The sequence below is a fragment of the Buteo buteo genome, chromosome 9, assembly GCF_964188355.1.
Source record: "Buteo buteo chromosome 9, bButBut1.hap1.1, whole genome shotgun sequence".
Lineage (NCBI taxonomy): Eukaryota > Metazoa > Chordata > Aves > Accipitriformes > Accipitridae > Buteo > Buteo buteo.
Window position 1 is genome coordinate 24051872 of NC_134179.1, and position 12060 is coordinate 24063931.

At 37.1% G+C, this 12060-nt stretch overlaps 1 protein-coding gene across 8 annotated transcripts in view; it reads left to right on the forward strand.

Annotated features, from left to right (window-relative positions):
- Positions 1-12060, forward strand: part of EYA4 (EYA transcriptional coactivator and phosphatase 4) — a 157335-nt gene that overhangs the window by 101552 nt on the left and 43723 nt on the right. For 7 of the 8 annotated variants that reach the window (XM_075035752.1, XM_075035744.1, XM_075035748.1 and 4 more), the window contains 3 exons: positions 3564-3688; positions 4868-4936; positions 10243-10335. In XM_075035752.1, coding sequence (XP_074891853.1) covers positions 3564-3688; positions 4868-4936; positions 10243-10335 — 287 coding nt within the window. The remainder of the gene's footprint in view (positions 1-3563; positions 3689-4867; positions 4937-10242; positions 10336-12060) is intronic. The other variant, XM_075035747.1, reaches the window with a different exon arrangement.

Below are 12060 nucleotides of genomic sequence, written 5' to 3' on the forward strand. Positions count from 1 at the left end.
GGAATGAGGCACAGCCATCTTGTTGATACAAACCTGCTGCAGTTTGGTAGGATTGTCCACATGCAGGTTGGAGTTAAAGCCCACCGGGATCCGGGAGACTGTTCCGTGAAATGGGATGTTTTAGAGACTTTTCCAGTAAGCCTCTAAAATGATCCACTAAGCATGTGCAAATACCAATTTTCAAAGACTTAAAAGTGTAGCCAAAGCAGAATAAAAGACAAATCCGTCTTGCCAGGTTTCAGGTTTTCGCTCGGGAGCTTGGAATCACACTAACGTTCTTCAAACAAACAGTCAAGAGAAAATTAAAACATCTTCTTACCAAGTAATCTGTTTCCTCTCAAAATTCATCTTTTGATCAATTTAGCATTTTACTTAATTACCTTAAGAAGTAGTCTGAGACAATGCAAGTGGGGGAAGACTAAAGCTCAAACAGTTACTTGCCTGGCAGAGAAACAAAAAATGGAAAATAAAGTTGTACGGTATAGTTTTTAAGCAGGTCTAACAATAGGCTTTATTCTGTCTAAATTGAAACACTGCATTTACTAGAAAACAGTCTTTAATAAATAACTGCATAAACTTAGAAGTATTAATTGGTCCTTTGGAGATCACTCTTTTTTACTTTTTTTAGTGCAGGAAAACACATACTGAACCCAAACCTGCTTCTGATTAAGTCAGTGAAAGCAGGACTCTGATAAACATTTAGTTTGACAAAATGAATTCAAGATGTTGGAATTATTTCATCCATTTTATTAAGCATTTTTCCTGAATCTTCCATTGACTGAAACTGTAAGATTTTAGTAGGTCTGTTACATCTTTCTGAGAATTTTTTAGGCTAAAGGTACACTAAACACATCCAGAAAGGTGAATTGAATGACATCTGTTACACAGAAGGTAACGTACACTTCAATAAATAAATCACATAGGGATATATTAAAATAATCCCCTTACTTGTTAACACAGGAAAGAGCACCCAGGATAAGTATAATGTATACACATGGTTTTGTGAACCTTTTTATTGGTTTGGATATCCTTTTTATCCTTAATAGACTACCAATAAATGCAAGATGTCTTTTACTCATGCAAAGAAAATGTCTATTTGTAAATGCACTACTTTTAAAATAGTATTAGTTAATTAACTTGCCGTGTCTGTGGACTGGGGATGCCATTTACTATGGAAAACAAATATAAGCTGAATAAAATACTTTTCTGCACAAAAGGTTTCATACCTTTGGTATGAAGGTATGGAACAAAAACTATTCCTTTTACAAAGTTTGATTGTTTATGTTCTTTGCCAGGCAAATGAAAATCAGTGGACTTAGTTGTCTGATTAAGAAAATCTGGTTTGATTAAGATAATCTGATTTCATTTGAGTATGAAAAGTGCTTAAGATGGATACTTCTTAAACACACTAGCTAGGTAAATCAATGACTTTTCTTTTGAAATATTGCTGAAGCATTTGCATCTGTGGCCATGATATGTGCCTGTCTGAAAAGAAATTATTGTAGTTTTCATGCTAAACAAGGAAAAAAGCACATGTGAACTTTCTAAGCTAGAACTGCCCATTAGGTATCTGTGGGCTGATCGTACTGGAACAGGAAATAGTGACACTTAAACTGCTAAGTGAACACGTGGGGAGTATTACACTGTATATGCAATGAAACACACATTGTTTATTTTGTGTAGCATTCTCCTGCTCCCTTAAATACATACAAGATGGAAACTCACAGACTTTTTTTAACCTTTAGCTGCTATCCTTGTACAAAAACTATTAAACAAAAACTGACGGACTAGTAAACCACTTGAGTTCATTTTATTTCATCTAACACTGATCACATTTCCAGTAGACAATAAATATAATGCACTGCTGACAGATGTGTAGAAATGCATATACAATTAGATGAAGAAATTGGGGTCAAGGCAGTTCAAATCTCAGTTTATGCCTTTGCATTTCCTTGAATATGGCTATAAAATTCTTACCTGCTGATGCATGGCCTCCTGCAATATCAGTTTTCCCCTGCTCATCCAGACTGCTGCTGGGGAGGCTGCCCTGTCAGTGGAGTATCAGTGCATCTCAGGTTTGATTTGAGCATTTACTGGAATACATGAGATTCTTTGCTTTGTGTGCCTTTGGGTAAGGCCTTGGTGCATTTTCCCAGTTGAGATATAGTATTTCCTACATTTCCTGGAACATATTCAAGACATGAAAGCTCTGAATCTGTGTCTTGGGTTAAATGAATGCAATGAGAGGCAAGCTAAAGCATCCAGATCAATGGAACTAGGAGTTCAAAATGGGAGACATTTTAATTCTGTGGGGTTCTTTTCTTTTCCTTATCTTGGAGTAAAAAAACAGATTCAGACAGGAGACCCATATTTGATGGAAAGATGGTGGGATTTTGTTTGGGTTTTTTTTCCCTGAGAGGAGGATATGTGGCGAACAGAAGATAGGCAATTTCAAAGCGAAACTTGCAATAAATACTTAAGATGCTGGGTGTTAACTTAATGATTTGCCACTGATTTTCCTGGTCAGAATATGAATATACAGCAGCAGTTATTCTTACTGAACTATCCCAACTGTTCATCTCTTTCCTAGCCATTTCAGTCTTCTACAATGTAATTGAGCTTTTACAGCTCTGCAAGACAATCATTCTGTTGGCCTTTGTAGTATGCATAAGGTAAATGGTTCTTCTGTTGCAGATGAGCTGTCAACTTTGCTTATATATAGCAAAAATGTTTCTTTGGGGAAAAAATCTGTGTAATTAATTTATAAATGAAGCAAGGAATAGGCGAGCACACACTGCAAATTGGATTGCAATTACCGGTCTAACAAGAAATGCTCCTTGTCTGCTTTGTCTGAGAAAGGCAGATCTGTTGTCACTGAATGAAAGCCATCCACAGGCCCCCAGTATAACTGTGATGCTGAAATCCATTGCAGTCTAAATCCACTTGAATTTGCAAGTTTCCTAGAAATTACTTAGAAGAAAAAAAAAATCAAGTGAGCTAGTAAGAATATATGCATTTGTAAAAGTGAAGAATATTGCAGATGTACCTGAAAGTTCTGTTCATTCACCTGTATGGTCTGTTGCTATGATTTAGTGTGGATGCAGTGACTGCTGGTGGTTGGAATACAGATAATGGGAGGCAGAAGTTCCTATTCTGGCTTTTTGTGTAATAACTGACATTTCACTTAATTTCTGTTTTCTTCTAAGAAATACCTATATATGTGCATTTATCCATTTATCCCTCCATCTGTCCATCCATATATATGCACTCCCTCATGCACATCTTTTACAAGCTCTTTGAGCAGTTTCATAAGCCTGTGTCATTTACTCCATAATACCTAAAGGAAAAGTGAAAAATACTGGCATTGTTGCTGCTCACATCAAATTATTAGCTACTTTCCTAGGTTTGGTAAAAAGCAAAGACGGCCTTAAAGGAACCTGTGTTGATTTGTTCATCTGGCTGCATTACAAACTCTCTTTGTAAAAAAAGTTGTTTTAGAAAAAGCAGATTATTATAGATAGTATCACAATGCATTTAAATACTGTCACCTTCTTCTTTAACAGGTCTATGGAAATGCAAGATCTAGCCAGTCCTCATAATCTTGTTGGAAGTAGTGATGCGCCGGGTAGTTCCAAACTGGATAAACCTAATCTCAGTAGCACATCAGTTACAACAAATGGAACAGGAGGTAGGTATAAGACACTGCTGGCACATAGAAAGTTTTGTCTAGTTTTTAGTCATATGCATTTTTTAACATAATTTTAAGGATGAGCATAAACCCATTTATAAACCCAGCAAGAATTATGAAAAAATGCCAGTCATACCAGTGTAAATCTACTAATTCCAACAGCATTTCTTTGATTTGCACCAACTGAAGTAAGAGCCAGAACTATGCAAAGGTGAAACAAGGAAAATCTTGGAATGATTGATTTGAACAAAGTGTTAAAGATTTGGTTATACCTGTTGGTAACTTGAAATAGATTGCATTTTCCATGTCGCACTTCATTTATGAGTAATAATTTACTTTTATACCATGAGCTACACCCATTTAGGTTCATTTAAAAGCTTTGTCAAAAGAAATGCATCAAAATTAGGCTTATGTAATTTTTTTACTTTATGAATATGCTAATTCCACTTCTTGGCAGGTAGTGAAAGTTTGTCATAAAGAGAGTTTTAGATTTTCCTCAAAAGTAACTGTTTATTACTGCTCTATCCCTATTACTGTAGGGACAGCACTACCATGCAGCTACAACACAGATGTTCTAATGCTTTCAGATAATAGATTCTGCCATAGCTGAATTGGAGCAGTGGGAGGCAGGGTACCACATTCTGAGACGGAGTCTTGTTCCCATTAGTGTCCATGAGACTGACACCGTGGATATGAGTCAAGCTAGAGTTTCAGCCCTCTTTTTTGGAGTTTATACATTGCTGTCTTTTTTAACAGTTGGTACCAAGAAAAAAAATGTAGTTTTTTCTTTCTGGCCACAATGTAAAGCATTTTAGTCACTTATCCCTATTTAAAAAAAAAAAAAAAAATCTGTCAATGTCAATAAAAAGTGTATGTGCCTGTGAGGGTAACAGAGCTCTGCAGAGAAGGGCTGAACCGTTAAGGTTCAATCTATTTATATTTTTACATAGAATACTTATTCCAGTGAAAAGAGAAGGGAAAACTTCAAGCATATCATTAAAGAACACTAATAACTAGATGCCTCTGTATTATACTTGCATAAACAAATGAGTTAAAGTAATACTTATAAAAACAATACAATGCCGGTAAAAGACTTGGCTCAAATACTTGCCTTGAAGACTATTATGTACACTGAACAGACATTGGGAGAATGAACCGTTATACCATTCCTGTTCTCAGGAGACAACATGACTGTGTTAAACACTGCAGACTGGTTGCTGAGTTGCAGTACTCCCTCTTCTGCAACAAGTATGAGAGACCTTGGTACAGTGCATGTGTGTGGTGGTGTGCCTCCGTGACTGCTGTGTAACATCTCTCTTGGTTTGCTCTGTTCTTTTGTTATGCTGTTTGAACATTTTCTGGTTTTTTTTTCCCCACCCCTTTTTTCCCACCCTTTCTCAGATGCCTTTCCCGCAGCCAGAAAACTGGTAGAAAGTTGCAATAAATAGTTATCTTACCACACTTTGTGAGTCATTTGATAAGCAAGGAGAATTTAACCCACTTAAAATTAGCTTAACTGTCTACATGCTCTGAGAGACTGGGATTGCCCCGTGGTAGTCAACACTGCTGGGAACTGCCAGTGGTCAGCATTGCTGGAAGTCAGACCAATGGATTTTCCACAGAGTGCCCATTTGTTTTTCTTTTATTTTTAGGTACAACATTGCATGATTACCTGAGCACAAATCAAGGTTGACATTATTGTTACTACTCCTACTACTGCTTTCCTACTACTGCTTTTGTTATTAATTAAAGCTTATGTCTAGCGTGCTACTACATGTAACTTGCCACCTTACAAACATTTGGCCAAATTTTCCAAGCTGTTGTTTTCATTTATGAGTTTTCTCTCATGTATTATTAATTGTTATGAGTTATAATGATTAATAATAATTATATATGTGACACTTGCATTACATATGGGATTAATCGTAGGTGTAAACGTGTCACCATGACTCTCTACAAGCCATTACACAGGTGCTTAAGCTGTACAGGTTTGGACTAAAGTTAGGAAGATCTCAAAAACTTTCATTTAAAAAAAACCCTCAGAATTAGCTTGCCATTTGTAAGCCACATATCCAGAGAGTATTTACCAAAAAAAAAGTTCAGACTTGAGCACAAAAGATCATTTGCTCTAGAATAACTGATTCCATGGGAATGCTTCTGCTCAATTACAAGAATTTAAGTTTAAAGGAAGGACTGAGCTAACTTAGTCTGTCACCTCAGTTAACTGTTCAGCATGTTCAGATAAATGTGGAAAGTAATAATTTCAGTAGTAATTATCAGTAGTGAGGAAACGTAATGTGAAAGACCTTGCATTACTTGCATTAAATCTGATTTTCCATAGGCAGTAGAACATTTATATCTGTGCTTCTAGTTGAGTATATTCCTTGGAAAACCCTTAAGGCTTGCTAAAAGAAAAAGGAAAATCATTCCTATGACAAGCCACTGTTTTACATGAGCTTTTAGTCAGACTTGTTTGCTCTAATAGTTATTGCACTTGCTTGTCCTGCTTCATGCATAGTAGTAGCATATCTTGCCCCTAGAACTCAGTTGTTCATTTTCAGACCTTAACATAGAGAGGTTATTTAGGAAAAAAAGAGGTTACAGAGTAGTAGTCATGTTGCTCTGCTAAGTCCTTTCATCAAATAAAGAACTTATATTATAGAAGCTGTGGCCTGTTGGGAGCTGTATTCTGAGTTTGTCTTAGAATAATTCAGTTTGGAAGGGATCCCTGGAGGTCAGCTGGGCCAACCCCTGCTCAGAGCAGGGCCAACTTTACTGTTAGATCGTGTTGCTCAAAGCAGTGTCTAGTTGAGTGTTAAGTATCTCTGAGCTGGAGGTGCCACAGCCTCTCTGGGCACCTGTCCCAGGGCCTGACTATTCTCACGGTGAAGAATTTTCCTCTTACATCTAATTGGATTTTTTCCTTGCTGCAGCTTGTGTCTGTTGCCTCCTGTCATTTCACAGGGCGGCTTTTGAGAAGAGTCTGCCATTGTTCTTTGTCATCTTTGCACCTTCCCATTAGATAGCTGCAGGCAGCAATTAGCTCTCCCCTCAACCTTCTCTTCCTAGGACAGAACAAGCCCAGCTTCTTCTGTCTGTCCTTGGACATCATACGCCCCAGCCCGTGACAACTGTGGTAGGTCTAGTCTGTGAGCATGTGCAGCCTTCACTGTTAGCCACGCTCAGATGTATTTCCAGCTTGAGATTGCTTTTCATTTTGTTTTTACTCTTTCAATATGTGAAAAAAAAATTAAAACTAATCCACAGTTTAAAAACCAGAATATTAAATGTACAGTCTTTAAAGTATTTATCCAAAATGCTGGTTCAAACCCCTAAGTCTTTGCATTATATCTAGAGCAGTTGCCATAGTAGTATCAGAACCACGCTTTATCTTGCATGTGGGAAACATAGGGATGATTCTGTGCTTTTATTTTTATTTCAGCTTTAAATGTTCCTGGGTTTTTGATCTGTTGTTAGAATTATTTTTTTTTTCCAGTTAGCTTTGTGCTTTTTCCCCTCTTGGTTTAATGACATGCAACAGAAAGAAAGATAATAGTCCAACTCTCTAGCTACACTGAGGAAAGACGTTGATGAATTCCTTACTGTGATAACATCTGAATGTAAAAAAGTAGAACTGTTTAAAATCAAGCACATATAAAAATACTTTCTACATATATTTTTCAACAAAACACAGTGCCAATATGGTGTTTTTCCTCAAGTTAAGTACATGAGAGAGTTTCTTTTGGTTTAGATCCTTTTCTGCTTGACAGGGAAAGAGAAAGATGGTGACTATTGGTGGTGATGGAAGTGCACTGCAGCTGGCATTAACCAGAACTAGACATGACTCTAAAGTAAACATTTCAAATCATTACTGAAGTTTGTGTTAAGTAAAACAGTTAGGCACATACTGGAGTGTCTGTCTGGATGCAATACTGAACACAGTTTTGTAGCTCGGTATGGGCAATAGTCAAATACCTTCTTGAACAGAAAGAGATAAAGGTACTAAAAAGTAGTTTTTTTCATGTAGGTGAATGTCCACACTCTGCAGAGAAGAGCTATGCATCTTATAAAGTAAAATATGACCAAAGGAAGATCTGCAGAGGGGAAAATACAGATCTTTCCAACTTAGTATGATTTTTCATTCTCCTACTGAAATAAATGCAGACATCTCTATATTGTAATCAGAAAACAAATTAATTTAGTTACTTTTCATGCTTCAGGGAACAATAAATGTTCCACATGACTGAGAGGCCTGAGGTTCAGTGGAGGCAATCATTTTGTGACAAATGACCCTTAAGCTTTTTCTTGATGTATATTTTATTGATCTGATGAGAAAAAGATCACATCTTTCTCATCTAAATAGAGAAGTGGGAATGATTGATTACTCTTCTGAATGACTTTGTTCATTTTGTGTAGTTTTTGTCACACCTTTTTTTTTAAATGAGAAGATAATAGCCAACAAAATGACAAGGAGTGCACAGCAGCTTGAAAAAACATGGCTAAAATTCTTCCCTGATGATTTCATATTGAATTAATATCCTGCTGCTTGCAGGGATAATATATGGGTGTGGCATTTTTACTAAAGAGAAATTATAATGAAAAGAAGTTTACATTTAAAAGATGCACATTCAAATACTTTTTAATCTCGCACAGTAAATGGAAAGATACAACTGTTTAACTTGTGTAAGAAGGTGCTACTTGGTTTGATTAGCACTGGGGCACTGACGACCCTGCAGGGCACTCTCCCTGGCACAGAGACAAATACATCCCCATTTCTCAAATGCTCCCTACTTGATCTAAACAGACATCCCTTTGAATTCAGTGTAGGCCACCTTTGCAATTGTACACGTTTGCGGCATCCCATCCGACTTACTGAAGTCAGACCCATTAAGCAGTGTGTCTGGAAGTCGGGTGTGCTGTTGTAGGAGAGGTAACTCACACAGGGGCCGTCCCAGGCGGCCGTATTGGTAGCTGTGAAATTCCTGGTGAGCTCCTCATGGTGCTCACAGACACAGGGAGGAATAGCAGAGTGGTTCTGTAGGTGTTGTTTGGGACATTTTTCTCATGAAAAAACCAAATCCTTTATTTAGCTCATCGACCACCTTTTACCCTACAGACTGTAAGAGGGATGGTGAACTCGAGGGCAGCTCAGGCTGTACTCGGACTGAATCGCCCTCTGAAGTACCTCTCTTTCTCGACTGAACATAAACGGAGATTACTATGCACCTTTTTTATGCCTAAATTAGGTGACTTGAATCTGAGCCATAGTTTGTAAATACATTGCCAGCTCAGAACATGAAATTCCCTCCTCCCCTTACTATATTGCCAGTGAAGTCAAACATGGATGCAGTGATGTTGACAGATGAGAGCTTTGGTCAGCTTAGCTGATGTCCCTCAGAGGAGTCAGGTAACTAGCTGGCAGAGACTGCGTTTGCTTGGCATATGTTAGACCTGCTGGGGGGGACCCTGCCAGCCTGGCTGTCACAGCAAAGGTTTCTCCACAAATCCCAGCTGTGTCCTTGGAACTTCAATACCTGGCATACGAATGCGGTAGTGGCCCATGCAGGTCCTCATTGCCACTGCGCTTCACACCCCCGGGCAGCGACCAGTCCTGTGGTATCTATAAGCAAATTGCTGATATATACATGATAAACGCTCACTCGCACCTCTAACTGACCTTCACAAAGCAATTATGATAACATGTTGAGGGTTTCCACATTTGCCAGTCAAACATCTCATAAAAGCTGCAGGGTATTCTGCACCGCTGTTTCTTACCACATCAATTAGAAGGGTAGTTCCCAAACTCCATTACAAAAGTCCACACCAGGTGGTCTGTTCAGGTAACACATTAAATTATAAAATCCAGATTACCTCTGTGGTGCTTTCAGTTATAGCTTGGATGGTAAGAGCACATGATGATCCCTAAGAAATAATTTGAGTTCAGAGTGGACCCAAATGTCTGGTAATCTCTGAGTTAGAAGCTGACTTGTCGTGGCTGTCATTTGTGTCCTACTCTAGTTCTTTTGCTATTTTTTCTTTTAAACTTCTCTCTTCATGTATGGAAAATTGCTTGCTGGTTACCGAGATCAAAAAGCCCCCCACAGACTCTCTAAAAGGGGAAGGGGAAAGGCAGAATGCTGGCACTGTGAAAGTAATTTGCTTCTATATGAGCATGAAACCATATTATTATTGTTTCACTTGTCAGGCAAAACTATTTTTGTTATGTGCTACATCCCTTGACAGCTAATGTTTCCTTCCTCTCTGCTTCTCTTAGGGAATTGTTAGAATCAATTAGATTTAGGTTGAAGTCTCCCCAGAAGACATCCCAGTTGCTAAAACCAATAGATAGACAAATGCATAGATAAAAAGCTATGTAGATACATGACCATTCCAGACAGAGCAAGTATAGATTGTCTCAATACAGTGGTAGAGCGAAGGTCGAAGCTGTTGCATCGCATGCTTATTCTAGCTGGACTATCAGTAGTGAGACTGGCATGAGGACTCCAATATAAATTTAGAAGTAAAATCTCATGTCTACTTATTCTTCTATGTAGTGTCTCTTCTTGCAGTCAAAACAGAACCCATGAACAGCAGTGAAACAACAACTACAACTGGAGATGGATCGCTTGACACTTTTACTGGGTCAGGTAAAGCCATAATAAGATCATGTATTGTTAGATGCACATTAATATAGCATTTAATAACCTTGACTAATAAACATTTCACTGCATGGAAACAATCTTTAAAAAACTACAATAAAGTAACATTTTAATACATAATAATAATAATAATAATAATAATAATAATAATAATAATAATAGCTTTTTCATTTTTGTAAATGAAAATTCACAGTTTTCATGAGCTGTGATCTTAAAGAAGCTTTAATGATGCCTAAGTCGATTACTGTATGCAAAAATCCTATAGTAATAATGTTGCTACTGTACTGTAGATTTTTTCAGTGTTAGTCTTGTACTATCTTAGGCAGAAAAAAATGGATTGTATTTGTAACAGCCATTCTAATTTGTGAAATTTAAAATCTTAAGGGTTATATTTCAGTGCTAATCTTTTTATTCCTATGAGCAGTGTGTTAGTTTAAACACTGACCAAATTGCCATAAGCTACTGTCTTTCCATGAAAATAAAGTCTATATTTTACTTTAAATAATCATAAGTTTCAGTTACTTCTTCTTAAAAAATTCAAAGAAACAGCAATTTTTAAGTAGATTCCTATAAATTATTAAAAGGTGAACTGTGGAAAAGTACAGATAACCTGCCTTGTAATCATTAAACTGAATCCTGCTAATAATAAGATTAACAAGGAGAGCGGGAAGAATAAATTTTGTATCTGAAAATACCAGTTCAGTGATGGCCTGACTGAAATGTCACTGAAGCCTGGAATTGCCAATCCACACTGATACTACTATTACTTTAGTAGACTTAGGTCATCAAGCCCTATTTAAAATATTTTGGAAATCACAATGTTTCTGTGTAATGAAAATGTTTTAAAAATTGAGTGTATGTTTCTGGAATTGTTTTTTAGGCATCAGTAAATGCAGATATACTCTAAAGTTGGTTATTCAGAAAAGTATTTATAACAAATTTAGTGTCTGAAGAAAAGGTCTTTTGTGAGATGTAAAGCAAGCGTATACTATTTCTGATGAGAAAAAATGGAAACATCCTCATTACGATTATACTGAAAGGAACCCCATCAACTTAAAGTCTAACAGTTCCATAAAAAAATTAATAGTCTTGGCTAAAAATTAGCTTTTCTTTTTCACTCTGTTGTTACTCTATCCTAAAATTTTATTAGTAATAATTACAGATTATAAAATGTTCGACTATATTTGTCATTGTTTTTTGTCATTGTTGGTGAAATTTTATCAGCTTCTGCCATGTATTTAAGACATCTGAGTTGGATGCCTTGTGTAAAACATGGCTAAGGTGACTTTTTCATGAAGGGTTCCCAAAAATTGCAGCCTCCAATTCAGGTTTAGATATCTAAGTAACAGCTTGATTTCCCCAGGTGCCACTCGCCCATTAGCCTCCACTAATTTCAAAAGAAGTGTTGAGATCTCTACACTTAGGAGATTCGGAAACAATTGGTGCCTCCAAAAAAAGGCAGGAATTTGAGCCTTACACAATCATTTTTGTCTGTTAGCCACCTGCATACTCAAAAGAAATATGAACCTGATTGTCAGTTTAGGCCAGAAGCTCAAGTATTAAATGATTATGGTCATTCACAGTGGGAAATCAGTAACCTGCCTGTTGGGGTGATGTGCAGTCTTCATCATCAGAGTGAGACGCAGAGCTGCCTTGATAATGCAGTGAGCCTTTCATAAAGAGTAAATCCATTACGTTCACACTTGCCTTTTA